Genomic DNA, 21,270 nt, shown 5'->3' with positions numbered 1-21,270 from the left:
AATGATCTAACCATGCGTACGATTTAAGCTAAATTAAACAAGATGGAGTACCAAATATTGACAAGAGCTGGTTGTTCGATGGTATCTGCTACCAGAGTCCTTGCTCTGATTTCCTTCGGTTCCTTGATTGTATCTTCTCACCATATGCTAGGTTAACGGGACCATGGTCCCCTCTCTTGGATCTCCTCGTTCTCCAATCATCGGTCCTCCAACCCTTGAAGCTTCCTCCTCTCCAGGGCCGTAGGTGGAAGGCAGTTGGATCCCGAGTGAACTCCATAGAAGACGCACATCACAGTTGTCGACTGTCATCTTGACTCAATGCCTTGCAGTCGCCCGTGGAATAGAGTTCTTTGGACTTCGGCCTATGAGTGGTGCATTGTTCGGCGATCATCGACATGTCTCTGTCATGGAAGTTATAGTTTAGTTGCTTCCCCTCTTGGCCGTTGGTGCTGGTTGTTTTCGTTTGTATGTGGTGTGGTTGTTGTTCTCTTTCTCACATTCTTGCTTTGTAACTCCGGGTTTTGACCCAACGCCGTAACTACCATCATCGACTTTTGCAGAAATATGTGGTAATGAAATTCAGGTGGGATAGTTCATCCCTGGTGACCTTTTTTTTAAAAAAAAAATATTGACAAAACCTGAATGGAATTTGTAGGTCAGACTGACTCAGCTGTCAAATCTAGTGCAAATTTAAATTTCGGCTTTGACAGAGCTACGAGGGACAGAAGGGCCCGTTCGGCTAGCTGAATTTTAGCTGAAACTAGCTAAAAAACATTGTTCTGGCTGAATTATTGTAAAAAAAATACTATTCTGACTAAAAAAAGAAACCGAACGAATATGGGATAAGCTGAACGGGTCCGGTTTCAGCAGAAAATTCTGCAAGGAAAAACGTACTACTGGTTTTCAGAGTAGAATTTTCCACAAAGCGGTTCTGAGAACAAAGTCCAAGTGTAGTGCATGTGCATCATCGGCGAAACGAAGGAAAAGTATTATCCGAGGACCGGGATGCAAATGCGCAGCACATGCGGAAGGCCCTCCTCTTAAATAAATAAAAAAAATCAGTCAAAGAGAGAGAGAGCGCTTGGGTATTGAAGGGAATATCCTATTGGAAGGGCCGTACTATATACTACAGCTGTACTGCCACGCTACTAGTACTCCTACTCCTCCTCCATGGTCAGGTCATAGATGTGTCGAGGTGGCAGCGGGGCCCACGCGGATGTTGACAGGCCGGTCAAAGACGGGGAAAAAAATCAGACGACGAGTTTCTTGTGTTCCAAGGGCGTAGTTGGAGTCAAAAAGGGAAGGGGCGATCGGGACGAAGCGTTTTGACCGCATCCAGCCCGTTCGGACGACGACCGATGGTCGTGATCGGCCTAGCGCCGCGCCCCGCCCCGCCGCGGCCCCCACCGGTCGGTCGGGAGTAAAGCTCGAGGAGGACCACGCGCGCGAGCATTGATGGGGCTGCCTGGCGGGGGCGGCATGATTGGGCAATCATCCGTGACTTCCAGGTCCCGCACGGATCTCGAGGCTTGGCGTGGCGAGGAAGGAGCGCACGCACTGAGCACCGTGACGCATCTGGGGCCTTGTTTAGATCACCTCCAAATTCTTAAGTTTTTTCACTCTCTCTTCATCACATCAATTTTTAGCCGTTTGTATGGAGCATTAAATGTAGGTAAAAAAAATAACTAATTACACAGTTTAGTTGAAAATCACGAGATGAATCTTTTGAGCTTAGTTGATCTATTTACCAAATAAGACGAAAGTGTTACTATTCATCAATCTAAACATGGCCTGGGTTGGGCGCGTCCAATGCTGGAGAACACATGCATCCATGGAGGCCGTGCGATCGGTTACCTACTTACCTCCTCTTTACTTGCACGACATTATTTCATTATTTGATTCATAAAAAAATGAAAATGTATATTTTTGTTGATGGAGAGAGCACTGCAGTACGCTAGTTTCCAAAAGAACGTCCACTGTTCTTGAGACTAGACTGCTGCGCTGCTGCCTGGTCCCTCCGTGCGGATAAGAATGCAATCCTAACTTCGGTCTTGTGTAGTTTCAAAAAATTTTCAAAAAAAAGTGCTACAGTAGCTATCACATCGAATTTTGCAATACGTACATGGAGCATTAAATGTAGACGAAAAAAAACTAATTACACAGTTTAGTTGAAAATCGCGAGACGAATATTTTGAGCCTAATTAGACCATGATTGAATACTAATTGCCAAATTCCCAAATTTCATACAACTAAACAAGACCTTCACAGAACCAGTGGAACCGAGAAATTACGTATGTGCCCTTATTACGTTTGTCTCTATGCGCACTGCAGCAGACACTGCCAGACATTAGAATGTCTGCATGACCTATACTGAATGAAGCACACAGTAGCAACAATTTACTGTACAGTCATGCAATTCCTTGCGCCCGGACGTCGCACGCAGCGGATCAGACGGAAGCAACGCAATGGCTCGCCTCCTTCGCCTGGTGGGCAGCGGTTTCCGGGTCCTTTTCTGATCGCCGCCGCGAGCGCGCGCGCGTCTCGTTGGATTCGTCGCTGGTGGCAGGCGATCGGAGCAAGGACGAGCGTTAATTTTCGGGAGTGTGACCATCAAGGCCTGGTTTAGTTCCCAATCAAATTCCCAAAAATTGCTACAGTAGCTATCACATCGAATCTTACGATACGTATATGGAGCATTAAATGTAGATGAAAAAAAACTAATTACACAGTTTGGTGGAAAATTGCGAGACGAACATTTTGAGCCTAATTAGTCTATAATTAAACAATAATTGCCAAATAAAAACGAGAGTGCTACAATAACCAAATTCCCAAAATTCGCTAACTAAACACAGCCCAAGTTTCCCGCCGCGTTCCACGGGTCGCTCTCTGCTCACGTCCGTGCTGGTATGGTGGTGCTGGCATCGATCGGCATGCAGCGGGACCAGAGATTCCTATTCGCATGTCTTATAATCTATACATTTTAGTCTGTTTTTCAGTCAGTATTTTTTTCTCACAACAAATTAGTTAGAACAGTGTTTCGGCTTATTTTTCAGCGAAGCAAACTGGAGCGGTAGCAGCGGCAGGGCGCCAGCCACTGGTATTCTTCTCCTGGTAGTCCAGCAGTATCCCTAGAGGGTCACTGTCCGTGGCTTCTTTGGTCTACGCAGTGGTATATCACGTAGTACCTCTGATTTCTCTCGTTCGTGGCGGCGTTCTTTGACATGTAGCCGTACTGTAGTATATAGTAGACCAATGGCAGCAGCAGTAATCCATTTTGCATCCTTTCAGGAACTGGCAGGTGGTGAGTTTCACGGCCATGGCTTTCTGATGACCGACGACACAGGGTAGACTGCCCAGGTTCAGAATCATCTGTATTGTATGCAACTCTGACGGGTCCGGTCCTTGCGCCACGTTCAATGTTTGCGAATTGCGACGCGTGTGTTTTCCTAATAGCGTGATACTCTATAAAAGGTAAGGTGAAGATAAACACGAATTCGAAACCGCGCTCCAAGGTCCAAATCCTAGTCCTTGGGGTCAACAGGCTCGACTTGCTGACTGGCGGCCAGAATAACCCGATCCATGCATCCATCGATGCCAAGTTTGAAACGAAATCGGCTCAATCCCCTGATTAATCCTCTCACTGTTTAATATATCATAGTCTCTGGACCTGTGTTTGCCTGTTTGGTACGGCGGCCGTAAGGGACAAGCGTACACCAGTCCCCTCCTTTCACACGATACTGCTGCTTGCAAAGCATCGTCGATTAGGGTCGCTGCTTGGCGTTGATGCGTCCCAAATAGCAAACGATTTACACGTACGCAGCCTGCGAATCAGCCGTGTGAACGATGACTACTTAATCAAGCTGCTTTAGAACAAGGGATACTAGCTACTGAAGTCATCGCGTTCCCTTTGCGTTTCTGCTGTTCTGCATAATTGTTTGGTCACTCTGAACTCTGAAGCCTCAAGACTCGACACATGCATGCATGCGATGGATTCCAGATTCTGAATGGAAGGAAGAATGGTATGGGGCCTAATCTAACCGTATTCCCTTCTTCGCAGGAGAACCGAGAACTGGAAGATTGACTGAGCGGACGAGGACCAACGAAATATGGAATATCATCAGTAACGGCGCATCTCAAGCTGGAACCCAAACTCTTCCACGATAGAATAGCCAACCGTTCAACAGTTTTGGCGCGATGGGACTAGGGTTGATCAAGATCGGGTTTACGTTTCAGCTTCACTGAAACTCAGTGGACCATCAACGAGTCCGTGGTTGACTGCTGCTGTAGTACAGACTAGAACAGGCGAGCTAAGCTTCTGCTATGATCACAAGAACAAGATAAGTCGGCCATTGGGCCGGCCCATGGACTTGAAGCCTCAATTGGCTGATCTAGCAAGAGAGGGCCGTGGGAGTCTAATATAAGGATTTATTTATTAGATAGCAAACCTTATTTTGGGCTGGGCACCGTTGTAATCAATATTTTGCCGCAAATAAACAATGGAATCTCGGAAATGCCGGGTCCGCACGTCCGGGCGCCCCCGTTGCCATGGGCCACGACGATATGAACGGCCCAACTATCTTCGAAGCCTCCTCCGATTGTTTGATATGTTCTTCACTCCCCGTTGGAACCGTTTCCCCATTCACATCGGCCGCATCCGCCGCGGCGTTTCCCACCCCGCGCGCTCTTGACGCTGTTCTCGACACTGCTCTGGCTTCGCACGCCTGCCCTGCTGCTCCTGTTCTACACCCCCTGCTCCTGCTTCGCTGCCCGCCTCGCTTGACGATGCCGACAGACGCCGCCAGCGCAAGGAGAAGCGTTGGGCCTGGCATGGAAGCCCTCCGGCCTTGTCTTTTGCTACGGCTACGGCGCACCGGCGCCCTGATGCAGACGGTGGAAGAGGGCGCACCGAGATACGATGCATGTTGCAAGTGTACAATTCAAATGTTTCAGTTATTTTAGGGGTATGTTGCAAGTGTTTCACACAAATATAGCAAAAGTAGATATGGATGTTGCAAAATAGATCGGGATATTGCATATGTTACAATGGTTCTACACGTATGTTGCAAGCGTCTGCCCCCAACGTTTCATCTGTTTTTTCAGACGTATGTTGCATGTGTGTTTATCTCGAAGCTGCATATGTTTCACACATACGTTGTAAGTGTTTTATCTACATGTTGCGTTTGTTAGCAATGATTTTCAAGTGTGTTTTTTTTCAAGTGTTTCAGACGCATGTTTTAAATATTTCATGTGTCTTCAGAGTTCAAACGTATGTTGCAATTGTTATATCTGGATGTTTGAAAAGTAAATTTGGTGTTGCGTGTGGGAAGGGCGCCAGCTATCCCCACGGGCGTGGACCGCCGAGTGAGCGCATGATAAGTAGGGACGAGCAAAGGGCACGGAGTGAAGCGCGCGTCTGGGAAAAGAATCGATCCGGTACCAGCCAGAAGATTAGGACCTTCTCTCTCTTTGGAGAAATCTCCGCACTCTTGTTAAAAAGTTCCCTTAGCTTGAATACCTCTAAACTAACTACTGATATGTTATCGGCGACGATAATACTAAGCACTTTCACATGTGCGCAAGTGCAGCTATCCGGCTTTGAAAAGATTACATTCAGATACTGTATCCTCCAGATGTGCTGTTCTGTCATTCTGGGAAAGCTAAACTTTTACATAATTTTTATCACCCAATTTGTTGGGACAAACCTCACCCACCAACCTCTCGTATGCAGCTCGCAACGCACGCGATGAAATTCGTCCCGCAAATGAAGCATGCGGTCGCTTTCACAGAGCACACTGAAGCTAAATATTTGTATTGATTTTCACAGTAAAAACTATTCTGGAGCCATGTTTTTCTTGCATACATATTCCTCATCACAAGTTTTTTTTCCTTCCCAAATCACTTGTCTTCAATGGTTTAGTTCCACGATAGTCGATAGATGTCAGTTGATGACAAACTGTAGTCCGTGGACTTGGTGTCAATCTAACATGATTGATGATAAAAAAAAAAAGCAACGACGTATTATAAGTTAGCCATGCACGGAGAAAATAAAACATGCAAATCAACATGGCTTCACAAGTTAGCTTGGGGCAAAGATCTATTGGCTTCATTAGCCACGGTACCAGCTGTTCTTCGTCTATCATGAATTGCGCAATTACCGCAGTACACTTCTGGTCTTTGAGTTGGTGACTGACTCGATAAGCCGGTACATCCATCGGTCAAGCATTCCTGTATAACAGATAACGGTAAGAGTTTGTAACAATTAGTTAATTAAACAATGGATTTATTTTCTAAGTTCTGCTGTCAGTACCACCTTGCATCCAATGCAACTGATGCTGTCAGTGAAACTGAGTAAAAAAAATGCAAAATGCACAAAGATAGACCAGAAAATTATTGGGTGCAAGCTAACCTGTCATGGCAAATGTGCCACCAAGAACTGCACATAGACGAGTTATAAAATGAAGGAAGTTCCTTCTTTCCTCTTTGATGGTGACTGTAATTGGTGAGAGATCATACAGGAAGTAAACCGCTACATGAAAAAAAAAATAGTTTAGTTTTGAGAATAGATGAAGATACCATGCTCGACAAGGAAGGGAGGGGGGTAGTTACCTGGCCAGGCCCTTTCAGTTGGGCGAATGGGAAGAAAATACTCTGTGACAGAAAACTGATTTGTTGGCAATACTTTCTTTGATAGATATTTGTACTCAGTCGGAACAACCTGTATATCAATTGGACAAAAAGTAGAGCTTTCTCACAAGCTATTACAAATTGCATAGTAAAATGAACTAGTAAGTATCCACTCTACAGATGTTGTGGTGTACTTGATCAAATCAACTCAACAAACATTAGCTCGTTGGAGATCGGAAATATCAATTTTCCTTTTGCCCCCATTGATGAGTTCATATCTTAATCTAGATGTGAACGTTTGTGAAACTACCTAATTCCCTTCAGGCTTTATTTGCTATATTCCCTAAATGTTGAGACTTGGAAGCTTTTTCATGCAAATGCTAGATTACAAAGGCTAGATGAATGGCAACTCACCTTGATATAGTATTTGAAGCTTCCACTTGTGTCATGAAGTATTCTTGAAGTCTCATCCAGTGGGTTATGAATTCCTGGATACTTTGGGCCAAATGACAGCTCGTGGATAACATGACTGACGTTCACATGGCTTGACCCTTCAAAAATCTGCATAAAAAAGGTACATATTGGTAAACTATATTGAATAACCAGTTGAAAAATGTATCGCTAATGCCAATTGAAGTACAAGATTGCACAGGAGCCCTCTGTTAAGGGGTAAGGCAAGAAAGCAAGTCTGCCTGTTTACATAAATAAAAGAGTAAAGTGCACCAGCGGTCCCTAAACTTGTACCGATGTGTCATCCCGATCCCTAAACTCGCAAATCGACTGTTTAGGTCCTCAAACTTGTTCATCTATGTCATCTCGGTCCCTAAACTTGTTCGACTGTGTCATCCCGGTCCCTAACTTGCAAATCACTCGTTTAGGTCCTCAAACTTGTTCAGTTGTGTCATCCCGGTCCCTAAACTTGGTTTTGAGTCTCATCTGGGTCAAAACATGGTGATCTAACAACTTTATATCAAAAAATAATTTATAACTTTTTCATATGAACTCAAATGAAGACAAACTTTATGTCAAAATTGTAGCCCTCGACGCGATCTACGACTTTGTAGGGTGATAAGTTTTTGTTTGAAATCATTTAGTGTCCCAAAATTTAATTTCAAATTTCAAAATCTATAAACATACAATAATATTTTGGGACCCTAAACAGTTTTAATTCAAAAACTTTTCAACTACAAAGTCATAGATCGCATTGAGGGCTACAATTTTGATATAAAGTTTGTCTTCATTCGAGTTCATATGAAAAAGTTATGAATTATTTTTGATATAAAGTTGTTAGATCACCCTGTTTTGACCCAAATGAGACTCAAAACCAAGTTTAGGGACCGGGATGACACAACTGAACAAGTTTGAGGACCTAAACGGATGATTTGCAAGGTTATGGACCGGGATGACACAGGCGAACAAGTTTAGGGACCGAGATGACACAGATGAACAAGTTTGAGGACCTAAACGGTCGATTTGCGAGTTTAAGGACTGGGATGACACAGCGGTACAAGTTTAGGGACCGCTGGTGCACTTTACTCTAAATAAAAACACCACAATCAACAAAAAATATGATGTTTTTAATGCAGATGAAACTATTTATATCCATAAAACTGACAGACCTTGCAGGGAAAAATGATTCTAATTCGTAAAAATAGCTGTGAAGTAACATATGCCCAAAGAAGAAAAGAACAAAGATACTTCATGTTGTTTTCATATCAGTGGAAAGACTGGAAAAAGTACAATGCCAACGGAAGAGCCTCAGAAGAAATCATGGTTATTTCAATACCATGTGATGGTCAGAATAAGACGATGTTCAAGGGATCAAATATCTTTTGTTCCAATGGCAGGTTGTGGTAGTTCACTTGTTATTTTTCTCTCTCCTTTTTACTCTCATTTAAATTTAGTGTTCTTTAAGAGAATTTAGTGTTTTTCTATAGCACAAAATCACTAATATTATAATTAAGTTTTTTAGCAGCTTGGACTTTATGTAAAGAAAGTACACATACTTCATAATCAAAATGTACAAAGGGTAGAATAACTGTAAGTATCTGGAATTTTGGATTACTGACCTTTTCAGCAACAAAGATGTTCAAACCATGCACTGAGATATGGAAGTTACCAGCCACCCTCTGCACATCCAACATCCCATAGACCTGTGAAAATTGTGGGCACAGTTTTATTAGCAATGCCTGTAACACCATTCTGTAAATTAAATAAGAACCAGTATATGAATAACATACTCGACACCCTTCACCATTTCCCAGTGCTTGTTTGACACTCTTGATCATTTTCTCTGCTTCTTCGTTGAAGGTTTGTTCATGCTTCTTTTGTTCATCATGATGCTCTTGCCCATGGTCTGTTCATGTCCAACCATCATATGAGATTCCAATAGAAATATCTTTGGTCCAACAATTTAGTCATTGTTATTGCATACAGGTTTTCCCATGACAATCAAGACTGAGAACATGCGCTTCTCTGTCAGTTATAGATTACCAGTGCCAGTTTTTTTCTGTTTTGGAAGAGTAAACAGCTAGGACTTCCAGCTTCTATGGAGGTAGGCACTGGGTTGAAGCCTGAATCGCCAGGGTAACCAACAACACCACATGCCAACTGAACATATTTACAGCAGAAAAATATACTTAAGTTGCAGCTGCACTTTTCCTACATCTATTTATATCTATAGCTAATATTAAAGACAGAAGAAACTCTTCCAACTGTCTTTTTTTACTTCCCACAATGCCCTCACGCCCCTCCCTGTCCCATATGTGACCTGGACTCACCATTCGTGCTGATACGAGTTACAACAGCACATGTCCAGCAACGGTACGAAGTCCAATTCCAAGACGAATTGCAACAGATGACATAATCATTGAATAAATCTCCAAGCCTTAAATTGCCCATGTGACTACGTAACAAGCTGTACCCGTTGCTATGCACACGTATGTTTGCTAGTTGGGTAAAATAAGAAAAGGACATACATGCTGCAGATAAAAAAAAATTCATATGGTAATTATCACTATTCTATGCTTTTTTTGGTCCTTGCAGGAAGAAGTGTATACCATGATCATGATGTGCCCCATGCTCCTTTTCAACTAGGTCAGACAAGTACTCTGTACCGATGATATGGCCATACTTATCCAAGCGAAGCTGTATTACGCAAATATAAAGTAAGAGAAAAAGTATTAGACATTAGAGGAAGGCACTAGAACATTTTTTACAAAACATAATACAATTTTTGGTGGGATTGGGAAACCTATTAACGTGGAAATACATATGAAGAGTATTGTCTACACTGCACCAAAGACACAAATCAAAGCTTGTAAAAGTACATATCCTCAGCATTTGTACATTAACATATAAAAAACAACTTGCCATCATAATCTATTGGTTGCCAACTTCTACCTGCTGATGCAATGTTTCTTCATTAGTCCAGCTACTGTATTATTTTTTTTTAAAAAAATACACACGCAGGAAGGGATGAATTTTTTTCAAGAGATGTTACCTTCCAAATATTTGTATGTAAATCAACTTCATGTTTCCCAGACATGTCAATTGCATCCACACTCAATACTAAACAATCAAGACACAGAGACAGATATATCAAAAATAATGAAAGACTCGTCACAAAATACTAATTGGTGAATTACTGGAGTTAATAACTGACCTTCACATGGCAAAGAAGGAAATGACATATTGATATGAATTGGCAGAGTTTCTCCTCGTTTCAGATCTACAGACATCTGCAGACAGTATCAACTGGTGAAGGGTTCATGATACAGGTGTTGGGAAGGATAAGCTCAATGAAAAGAAAATGACTTCGCCATAATCTCATCAATGATAACTGCAGACAGTATCAACTGGCGAAGGGTTCATAATACAGATGTTGGGAAGGATAAGCTCAATGAAAAGAAAATGACTTTGCCATAATCTCATCAATGCTAATTAACAGAAACTACAACATCAGAAAACATAGTTGAACAACGAAATTGATTTATAGTAATGTTTCATATCAAATAAATGAATTCCCATCAAAATAATTCTTTGATCAGGTTGCTGGATGATGCTTGAACTCAGCCCCCACATGCCAACCAGAATTATCTCGAAATAGAAATGGAAGCATTTACTTTGGATAAGGCCCTATTTTCTACAGGCATATTCACTGTGCCTCGGGGAAAAAAACTAAAAGATATTTGAAGGGGAGAACAAAGTCTCTGTGAATATTACATTGAAAAGTTGCATATAGCAGTCGAACATGAAAAATATAAGCTGTGACCAATCATACCTGATGCACGTTGTAGGTGGTAAGATAAAACTGCAGCTCATGCACGAACAGTGTAAACATTATAAGTAGCCCAAGAATTGTCACTGCCAAGATATCGATGATGTGCACATTAAAGGCCAGCCTCGAAACCATATACTTAAGCAATCATTTGCAACAATTACAGAACAATAGGGTCCCCATAGATCATACCAACAGCGCCAGAGTAAGTCTTCTTCAACAAGTGCTCCTCCGCATGTGGAAACGCATTGAGGCTCTTCAGAGACGGTATCCTCGCCATCTTTCAGCTGCCATAGAAGCCCAGGGGCGGATCCAGTAAACGACATGGGTGTACGCATGTACAACCGATAATTTTGCAAAAGAATTGAAGTTAGTAGGCATAATACATGCATATGCGCTTGTAATCAGATCAGATCCGAGCACGAATAGTAAGTTAGGGTTTGGGTGCTCGGTTTCGCACAGCTGGAAGGGAAGACAAGGGGCGGACGTACCTGGTGGTGCTCGTCGCCGGCGAAGGGCCCCAAGAAGACCTGGGCACCTGGCGTGGGGCGGCAGCGCCGGGCGCCGAGTCGTCGCCAAGAGAGAGGAGAGAGCGCACGCCGGGGGTTGGAAGAACCGAAGAAAGCAAGGCAGGGAGGGTTGCAGCAGGTAGGTACACCAAGGTAACGGGCTCACGGCCGGGAGATTCAGCAGACTTGTCTGAAATAAAAATACTGGGTTAATTAGACCCAATGTGATTACAAATGGACGATCCTCACTATTTCTCGTCTAACAGTATTTTTCAGCTAGTCTCCTCAGCAAAGTGAATAGGGCCCAGTCTCCCCAGAAAAATGTCCCACGTCGAGAACCTCCAACCATCATACACCTAGAAAAATACATATAGAAATTCGTTATACTAACGGACTAGCAAGCACTTAGACATCCGATCTGGGGCGCTAGCCTTCTTACGGTGCCCGCACAACGAGCGAGCGAGCACCCCAGCAGCGGACCTGTGCCGCCCCGAATGTCGCCCCAAACGTTGTCCACACTTGAAACAAGCTTCTTAAACACTTGTAAAAACGTCTGAAAACACTTGAAAACCACTGCAAATATATGCAACATTCAGATAAAACACTTGCAACGTACGTTGAAACACCTAAAACACTTGAAACATATGCTTGCAACATGCATGTATATGCAACATCTAGATAAACAGTTGCAACATACGTTTAGGCAGATGAAATATTTGGAACATATACTTGAAAATATGTGTATAGCCATTGTAGCAGTGAAACATCCGATCTACTTTTGCAACATTGATATACAACACTTGCAACATACTTCTGAAATATTTGAAACACTACTCTTGCAACGTACGCTTTCAGCAAAACCTAGCAAGGGGGCGGGCGGAGCCTGCACAGCGAGATCCGGCGCTAGGTCGCGGTGGAGAAGGAGAATAGTAGTGGGCAGGCGGCTGTGCGCCCCCCCGGTGAGTGGCACCCGCAGTGGAGGTGGCAACGGCGGTCGGGCGGGTATGACCTCACGCGACGAGGCGCCCCCGTGCCAGAGACGGTCGCGGCGGGCGGGTGTCATGCCCGCAGCGAGGTGCCCCGCGCTGGAGAAAGACGCGGCGAGCGGCAATTGCACTAGAGAAGGCGAGCGGCGGGCGATCGGTGGGAAACGTCGTGGCGACTGTGCAAGTTGAGAAATGTCGTTGTCTTTTTTAGAAGCGTGAAGGAAGGTAGAGGGCAGCAGGCCTGTTGGGCTGGTAGCGCGTAGGCCAGGAAGCGCGGTGTCTGAACGACCTGATGTCTGCACCACAAAATTTCCGTTATACTAACTTTTTTATACAACTTGAAAATATGTCATTTTATATGTTCTCCGTGTCTTTAGCCCAAATCTACGAACAACTCTATATTTTCGTACGGATGAAAAATATCTCTTCTCTATTTGTCTCTCCTTCTCGCTGACATATGAGGCCACTCGTTAGACCCATGTAGAATCTCTTTCTCGCCTTCTCCCGCCGAGCGCGTTGGACACCATGCCGAGCCAGCTGGGGGAGTGAGTGGGCAGGTGGCCGCATCGGGCCACAGCCCTGCCGCCACGGGAAGAGCGCGTGGGTAAGCGGGCAGCCCTGCCGGGCTAGTCACGCTGAGAGAGCGCATGGGCGGCCGTGCTGAGCCAGCCACGCCACCGCGTAGAGCTTGCCGACACGAATAGAAGTAGAGTTATCATCCTCATCGACGCAACACTCGTGACGCTCGGACTTGATCGAACATATGCGAACTTCAAAGGGCGGCTTCACCTTCTCGTCATCGTCGAACACTTGAGGCTCCTGGGGCTAGAGATATGATAACTAGAAATCTAGCGCAGTGGCTGCACATTGTGCATGGGCTTCGATGGTGGTTGCACCGGGCAAGCGGCAGCTGCATCGACACGGGGCAAGCGGCCATGCCGATCCAATTGCACCATCGTCGGGGTGAGCACACAGACGTCGAGGCAGACGATGGAATGGCGGTGGCCGGCATGGCATATCAGGAGTGGAGGATTGGGGTTGGGAGTGAGGAAGGGGACGCAAGTGGAACCTATGTGTGAGCGATTGAAGAGAGGGATAGTAACAGGAGCATTTTTGTCCATACGTAAATGCACCGATCTATATATGCGTCCAAGTAGCCCGTGATGTAGAAAATAGAATATATCATATTCTTATGAATTGTAATGGCACAAGCGGTAACCTAGTAAATGGTAGAGACTACATAGCAGCAGGAGTGGAGCTTAGTTGAGGTCAAGCTAGGCCATAGCCGTCTTACCTAACTTAATCTTCATGAGTAAACAGTAGTTTTATGGGTGTTTATATATAGATCAATCATCAATGTGCATGGACTACTCTCTGTTTGTTCCGTCTGAGCTCCTCCGCTGCGTAACAGACTACCGGTGTGGCTTGCATTGCACGTCGACATGTGCAGAGACGATGTTATTCGGCTGATGGTTTCTGCGACTGATAAGCCAGTTGAAGCTAATTTATTGTGAGAGAAAATATTGTTCCATGACTGATAAGTTCAAGCTAAACCTTAACCTGACACTGCAGCAAGTTTGGCAACACCTTCAGAGCTGTCGTTTCATGCATACTATTTTCTGGCCAGCTGTTACGATATGATTTGATGACCGATTGTTGTTGTACAACACTTGTTAGCGCGAATAATCGATCAAGTTGGCGCCAAGCCGTCAATTTATTTCAAGGCAATATCGCTGTCGGTCTCGGTCGTTACCCTTAGCGTTATTATCATGACAGCACCTCAATCCCGTGGAGAATTTGAGAGCACATGATTGATCAGTGGCGGAGCTAGGATTTTTGTGTAGGGTACGTCGAACCAAAATTTTTATATGTAAACCGGTAAAATTCATTATACAATTCGGTAGAGTATCATAAAAATTACCTCATAATTCGATACACAACTATTAAATAGCATAATAAGTCTAAAATGAAGATACAAATAGTTCAAATAGCACACTAATTGTTTAGAATATGCATGATAGAAACTTGACCAAATAAGATTACAACACTACTTTTTGGGCCTACGCTTTCTAATGGACATGAAAGTCTTAATTACGTCGTCTTCATCTACTTCATCCAAAATGTCTCTCTCAATGAACGTGACAAGGCAATCATCCAAGAGACTATCAGTCGTCTTGTTTCTCCGCTTGGTTTTGACAAAATCCATTCCAAAAAATGCCCTCTCAACACTTGCTGTCGCCACCGGTAGAAGCAATACCAATTTGATAAGCAAATAAACCAAATCATAAACTTTGTGCCTATTTGTTTCCACTAGCTTAACTGAGAGGTCAACAAGGTTTTCTAAACCACTAAATCTATCATCTTGTCTCATGACATCAATATAGGTATCAAGTTGCAATTCAAGCCTTAGCAATTCGGAGCCAAATATGTCCTTAGGATAGAATTCAGCAAGTTGACGTACCTTCTATGCATCAAATGATGCAAATGAATTGAAAGGGTTGAGGGCAGACATACAAGAAAGCAACTCCATATTAACCTCATCAAACCGATTGTCAAGCTCATGACTGATTTTATCAATAACCCCAATGTATACCTCTCTTCTAAAGTGATCATCATTTGTTTAATCTTGGATAAACCTTCTTGATCTTCCATAAGGCACATAATTAGCCTCCATATCAGGAACTCTGACATCCATTAGACCTCAAGTGTTGCATTCTGTTTTTTGCCACATTAATAAGTTGGATTGCATGAATAATATCTTGCTCCCTCCTTTGTAAACACTCAGATAATTCATTTGTATATCCAAGAATAACAAACAACAAGTGTGCACTGAACACAAAATCAAATGACTCAAATGCAATGGCAACAAGAACTAGTTGGAGCTGATGTGCAAAACAATGGACATAATAAGCAGAAGGTGACTCTTGCATGATCAATGTTTTCAACCCTTTAATATCTCCTTTCATATTGCTAGCCCCATCATAGCCTTGACCGCGGATGCTAGTTATAGTCAAGCCATGACTAACAAGTACAGCTTCAATTGCTTCCTTAAGTGATAAAGAGGTAGTATCATCTACATGAACTACTCCAATAAAGTGCTCACATGGTCTTCCCAATTTATCAACAAAACGTAAGCATAGGGCTAGTTGTTCTTTATGTGACACATCACTAGACTCATCAGCTAAGAGAGCAAAGCGATCTTCACCAATCTCTTCAATTATTTTCTTTCTAATCTCTATGGCGAAACATGAAATAATTTGCTTCTGGATCATTGGGCTAGTTAATGAGCAATTACCTAGAGCATTGTTGAGCACAAACTTGTTCGCTTCTTCACTATTTGCTGCAAAAAATTTCAATAATTTTATAAAGTTACCTATGTTGCTAGACTCTTCACTTTCATCATGTCCACAGAAAGCCAACCCTTAATGCAAAAGAAACTTTATACATCTTAGTGAATAAGTCAATCTGATCTTATAATGCTTTATTTCTTCATCACTCCACTTCTCAATTTTATTATCAATTGCTGCATCAGGATTCATAAAGCCAATGTACTTCTCTTGAGCATCCTTGTGTGCCTTAGACTTCATATGCTTCAAAAGTGAAGTATCTCCCACATTCCAATTTCTCCATCCATCTACAATAAATGCATCTGTCCCTTTGCCCTTGTATTTCATGTTTTTGAACAAGTAGCACACAAAGCAAAACACAGAATCCTTCTTGATGCTATATTCTACCCAATCATATTTGGCAAACCATATACATGTGAAATTCCGATCTCTATCTCCAATTTTTCTTTTTGGAAACTCATGACCATAAGGTTGAAATGGCCCTCTAAGAATGTATGCTCTCCCAACTGCATCTTGATCATTAGCATGATAACTTGCAATGGGCAACCTTTCACTTGGATCATGTGGAAGGCGATCAACATCATAACCTGAAGGTGGCTGTGGGGGTGTTGGTGGACACATCAGTCACAACAGGCACAGGAGTTGGTTCTACAGCAGCAGTCACGTCTTCAGCTAGTTCCACAGAAGGATCAATAATTTCTTCAATTATTATCTCTTCCTCTTCCAGAACAGGAGTTGAAGAAGCACGTTTCTTTGCGGCATGTTTCTGGAATATAGATACAATGTCCCCATCTCTCTTCATAGTTCACAAATCACAAGCACATATTGTATAAGTTTAACTAATCAACTAATTTAAGGAGAAATTGAACAACAACTAAATACATAAATTAAAACAGATGGAAGTTAGGGTTAGAGATTTTGGGGGAAATTGCTTCAGACTGATACCCATACCTGATACATTTGTTAGTTTGCTTCAGCTGGAGGGAAGGAACGCTAGTCGTCGGAGGATGCGCCGGCCGCCGGCGCACAGAGGGAGTTGGTCAGTGGGGTGGGGCCATGGGGGACAGCGGGGCAGGGCGCCTCCAGCTCCCTCCAAACGCCGTGTTGTAGCCGGCAGGGGTGGCCGGGTGCCGCTGTGCCGGGCGGCGGCGGGGGGGGGGGGGGGGCGGGGACAACACACCTACGCTGTGCGACACGGAGTCGCAGAGAGGAGACGGGTGCTGTCCTGCTCACACGGTTTGTTTTTTTACAGATGGGTATGTCTCTTGTTGGGCTGGGCTTAGGGTATGCTTTGCCATACCCGGACAACCCACTGGATCCGCCCGTGTGATTGATGGAACCATTTCGGTCTCGACATGCCAAAATCATTTCGGTTACTATACTAGTACTCCAGTAGGTATGATATCCAAAATCTAATACGTATCTAATATGAAAAAAGAAAGGAAAATAATTTTCAAAATCGAGTGACCTGCAAAATAGGTGTCCTCCCTGTTCTACTCGGTGCTCCAAAATTGTGCCAAGGCCTGGTTTAGTTACTCCCCTAATGTCTACTCCATATCCCATCGAATGTTTAACACATACATAGAATATTAAATACAGATTAAAAAATAACTAATTGCACAGTTGCGACTAATTTGCGAGGCGAATCTTTTAAACCTAATTAGGCCATGATTTGACAACGTGGTGCTACAGTAACACGTGTGCTAATGATAGGTTAATTATGTTTAATAAATTCATCTCGTGGATTACCGACGGATTCTGTAATTTGTTTTTTTATTAGTATCCGAACATCCCAAACGACATTCATATGACACCCGATGTAGCACCTAAAACTCTACATCCTGAATTTAAACAAGGCCCAAATCGAGCATGTGCAAACTACAAACTAAACTGTATTATTGCAAGCCTGGCTGCCTATGGCGGCGTACCCCGTCGCCGTCATCCACTCCCAGTATACACAAACAGGACCGGCTGCGACGTGGACGAGCAAGCCAAGCACAAGTACAGACCGAAGGGATAAATATCGTGAAGGACATGCTGCAATCTTGACTAGACTACGACCTAGGGAGCTACAAAGAGAGCCAGGCCCACTCGTCGGCCTCTCACAGCAAAATATCTCACGGACGACGGAACGAAGCTCTCGCATACCCGCCGTGTGGCTCCACCACCAGTGGGCACGCACGAGGGCCCCTCCCGTCCACGTCACCCGATGACGATGGCGATGGCAGCAGCAGCAGCAGCGTCGCTGCCCTGCCGCCGGCTGCCCCCGGCGGCGGGAGCGGGAGCGGAGGAGGCGGCCTTCGCGCCGTCGAGCACGGAGCCCCGGCACGTGGGGCAGGAGTCGTGCGAGAGGAGCCAGGTGTCGACGCAGCGGACGTGGAAGCCGTGGGCGCAGCGCGGCAGCACGCGCACCTTCTCGCCGTCCGCGAACTCGCCGAGGCAGATGGCGCAGACGTCGGCGGCGACGGCCGCGGCCCCGTCGGCGCCGCACGCGCCGTACACCTCGACCGGGATGCTCCGGAGCGCGCGCTTCTTGAGCCCGCCCGCGCCGCCGGCCTCCCCCGCCGCCGCCGCCGGCGCGCGGCGCGCCCAGCGGATGAGGCAGCGCGCCAGCGAGTTGAGGCCCAGCGCGAAGAGGAGCGCGAACAGCAGCGCGGCGAGGATGATGACCATGTTGGTGTCGAAGCTGGCGTCGCTGCTGCCCCCGGGGCTGCTGCTCAGCGCGTGCTGCGCCTCGGCGGCGCTCCCCGGCGCCGGCGACCCCGGCGGGCTCATGTACCAGCTCATCGACCTGGCGTGCACGCCCATGGGCACCCGCAGTCCCGCACCGCACGACGAGATTCCCAACGCCCCTGCCTCTCCTGCTCTTCCTCTTAAGCAGTGACCCCGGTGCAATTACGCGCCGGCGGCACAGGTGACGATGCTCGATGGCAAAAAGGGAGGGGACGCTGCAGCTGCGACCAGAGTCCAGCAGAGAGCGCTTTAGCACTCACTCCGCAGCTAACTTGGTTTGGGAAAGTTTGGGGCTTGTGATCAGTGTGATCCGGCGGCCTTTTTGATGGACGTTCTCGCGCACGAGCCGGACCGGGTCGGTTTCTGGTAGGGTCATCGGCTGTGAAGTGGAAAGCTCCCCGGCGGAAGCGGCCGCGGAAGGAGATTTTATAGCGGGGAGGCAAGATCGCGGGGAGCTGAGTCGCAGCGCTGCTCGGCGGCGGTTGGAGCGGAGGGTCGGTTCCGGGTCACTTTACGGTGGGCCTTGCATGGCCTTCCAAAAGTTCGCATGAGAAATATCTGTGTTCGTATCGTACGCTTGTTGCGCATGCACTTGTTGCTTGTTCGGCTTGTCCGTGCTTGCCTGCTGGCCGTGCAAATCAGGCGGCCACGCGCGTGCGCTGATGCAAAACCTGCGCGTGCTTTTCGTTTGTGCTTTTGCTGGCGGACCGGCCGGACTCCACGCCGTCGGCCTCAGCTCACTCTGTCGGCACAGGCCAGAGGCACAGAGCAATGGCTTCCCGAGTTCTGAACGGAAACATCCAGTTTCTGAGGTGTGGCCGTGTGGATAAACCTGGATCGGATGATCCCATCCAGCTTCTGAACTGAGGTACTGTCGGTACGGGACCCACGGAATATCCCGCAAGGAAAGGAGAAGATCTAGTCTAAGTAGGATTCTTCCCCTGTAATCTTAGTAGAAGTATTATTCTGTAATCCTACTAGAAACTCTCATTATAAACCTATTAGAATTTTGACCTCCTAACTATATAAAGGAGGGCAAGGTTCCTAGGGACGGGCGACTTTTAACAACACAACACTTTACGATCAATCCAACGCAAAGGCTAACGCCGACTGGACATAGGGCTATTACTCGATCAAAGATCGAGGATCCGAACCAGGATAAATCGACTGTTCCTTACGTTAACCGTCGAGTTCCGCAAACGCTGAAGTCCGAATATACTGCCCCGGGGACCCCCGTGGTAGGCTATCGGTGGTGAAACATCGACAGCTGGCACGCCACGTAGGGGCTTTCAGCGAATTTGCACCCGAGAGCTCGACGGACCTCGTCAACATGATCTTCTTGACGGGATCAACCTTCATCTTCGGTTCATGGATCTGCAAGGCAGACGACGATGGCAAGCTCCAAGGCCGTCTCCTCGAAGATTCGGATCATCATCAAGACCTTTCCATTTCGGCGACAACGACAGATCAACTTGCTGAAAGATTCGCACAGCTCGCGATGTCCGATCCAACTCAGATTTTGTGGCTTCACGCATCCGATTCAAACTCAGGCTCCGCTTCCGAGATGGAGTCCTATCCGAGTTCTTTTGAAAAATCGAGTTCTTTTCCAATAAGGCTCCGGAACGCGACATCAACCTATCAAGAATACAACTCGGAGTACACTCAGAGTACTCTAAAGAAGACGGGTCCCTTTTCGTTCGGCCTTGACAACATGGCAACGTCTTATCGGGCACAGCTCAAAAGATCTCTTAATCCAGTGCTTGGAATACCGCTGACAGGAGCTTAGAAAGGTCTCGTACTAACCGTAACATCTCAAGACTGCATCATCCACTGGCCAGGTTCTGTTCCTGAGGACAGCAGTACCCGGCTAGTTGACACAACAACGACAACAGCTCTACCCTACCAAGAAGGAGACTCGATCTGTGACCCTGAAGCCACTACTGAAGTTATCAACAACTCTGATAGTACGAAAACCAACGCTGATTACAAAACAACTCATGCTCGAGAAGTATTCATGATTCACTGTCATCGATCACCATTGGTTCCCCCTGAAGCACCCGATGTCATGTCTTCAGATAAATCCAAATCCAACATATCACTATTTACCCAGGGGCACGATGGTGAGACTGAGAGTTAGAGGCAAGCCAGAGAGAGAAAGAACAAATTAAAACAAGGACGTCAACACCGCGCTAAGCAGCGTAAGGAAGCTTGGATCAAATATGAGTCAGACCTAGCCGAGTACAATAGAAGAAAATTAGAGCGAGAGGTCAAAGAAGGACGAGCAGCGAATACACCCTACGTTAAGATCCGAGAAGCACTAGAAGAACTCAGGGCGACTTCACATCCCAATGAAAAACAAGAATAGCTCCGGGACTTCCTCCGATCAACAGTCCTAAGGACGCACGACGGAAGGGCCCGCTCAAGACTACCTAACAGGTCAACATCTCACGAGCAAGAAGATCAAAATCAAAGGAAGTCCGCTTTCGAGAGACTTGGACCAAGTGAAAGTCACAACAGAGAAAGTAGAAGAAATCATAGTCAAAATGATCGAGTTGAACAACCAAGAAAGGCCAAAAGCAAAGCACCTACTCGGATAGCCACGCAGAACTACTCTCACCAAGACAACAGTTGGCAAGAAGGAGGCGCTGAATCAGAATACACAGACGCTAGAACGCACGATAGATTTCCCTATTTTGCAAACAGACTTGCTTCAATACGACTGCCTCACAAGTTCAAGTTGTCCAACCACTCCAAGTAGCAGTGGCTTAGGATTTACTCGCAATCGATTGAAT

At 45.5% G+C, this 21,270-nt stretch overlaps 2 protein-coding genes across 3 annotated transcripts; both read right to left on the bottom strand.

The window, feature by feature from the left end:
• Nucleotides 1-5,793: 5,793 nt before the first annotated feature.
• LOC136453088 (uncharacterized) lies at nucleotides 5,794-11,576 on the bottom strand. Of its 2 annotated transcripts, XM_066453665.1 has the most exons (13): nucleotides 11,395-11,576; nucleotides 11,096-11,190; nucleotides 10,907-10,989; nucleotides 10,289-10,364; nucleotides 10,127-10,194; nucleotides 9,684-9,771; nucleotides 8,865-8,980; nucleotides 8,694-8,777; nucleotides 7,039-7,185; nucleotides 6,607-6,715; nucleotides 6,407-6,526; nucleotides 6,120-6,225; nucleotides 5,794-5,979 (listed from the first exon to the last, which is right to left on the bottom strand). In XM_066453665.1, the coding sequence occupies exons 2-12, from the start codon at nucleotides 11,181-11,183 to the stop codon at nucleotides 6,152-6,154; spliced, it is 1,053 nt and encodes a 350-aa protein (XP_066309762.1). In that variant the 5' UTR covers nucleotides 11,184-11,190; nucleotides 11,395-11,576; the 3' UTR covers nucleotides 5,794-5,979; nucleotides 6,120-6,151. The 2 variants fall into 2 exon arrangements, with proteins under 2 accessions (XP_066309762.1, XP_066309760.1); XM_066453663.1 differs by having other exon boundaries at nucleotides 5,794-6,225.
• A 6,041-nt stretch (nucleotides 11,577-17,617) lies between these two features.
• Nucleotides 17,618-19,087, bottom strand: LOC136453087 (RING-H2 finger protein ATL74-like). Its single transcript, XM_066453662.1, has one exon. It carries the CDS (start codon nucleotides 18,551-18,553, stop codon nucleotides 17,948-17,950), a length of 606 nt encoding a protein of 201 aa, XP_066309759.1. The 5' UTR covers nucleotides 18,554-19,087; the 3' UTR covers nucleotides 17,618-17,947.
• Nucleotides 19,088-21,270: the final 2,183 nt, after the last annotated feature.

Source organism: Miscanthus floridulus, chromosome 5, assembly GCF_019320115.1.
Source record: "Miscanthus floridulus cultivar M001 chromosome 5, ASM1932011v1, whole genome shotgun sequence".
In the NCBI taxonomy this organism is placed as follows: domain Eukaryota; kingdom Viridiplantae; phylum Streptophyta; class Magnoliopsida; order Poales; family Poaceae; genus Miscanthus; species Miscanthus floridulus.
This window is presented reverse-complemented; position numbering and strand designations above follow the sequence as displayed.

Excerpts from the sequence above, each read along its gene's own strand:
- LOC136453087 (XM_066453662.1), bottom strand. The coding sequence starts at position 18,553 with ATGGGCGTGCACGCCAGGTCGATGAGCTGGTACATGAGCCCGCCGGGG.
- LOC136453088 (XM_066453663.1), bottom strand. The coding sequence starts at position 11,183 with ATGGCGAGGATACCGTCTCTGAAGAGCCTCAATGCGTTTCCACATGCG. Across the intron at positions 7,186-8,693 it reads ACATCTTTGTTGCTGAAAAG|ATTTTTGAAGGGTCAAGCCA; the intron begins GTCAGTAATCCA and ends TTTTTTATGCAG. Across the intron at positions 6,527-6,606 it reads AACTGAAAGGGCCTGGCCAG|CGGTTTACTTCCTGTATGAT; the intron begins GTAACTACCCCC and ends TTTTTCATGTAG.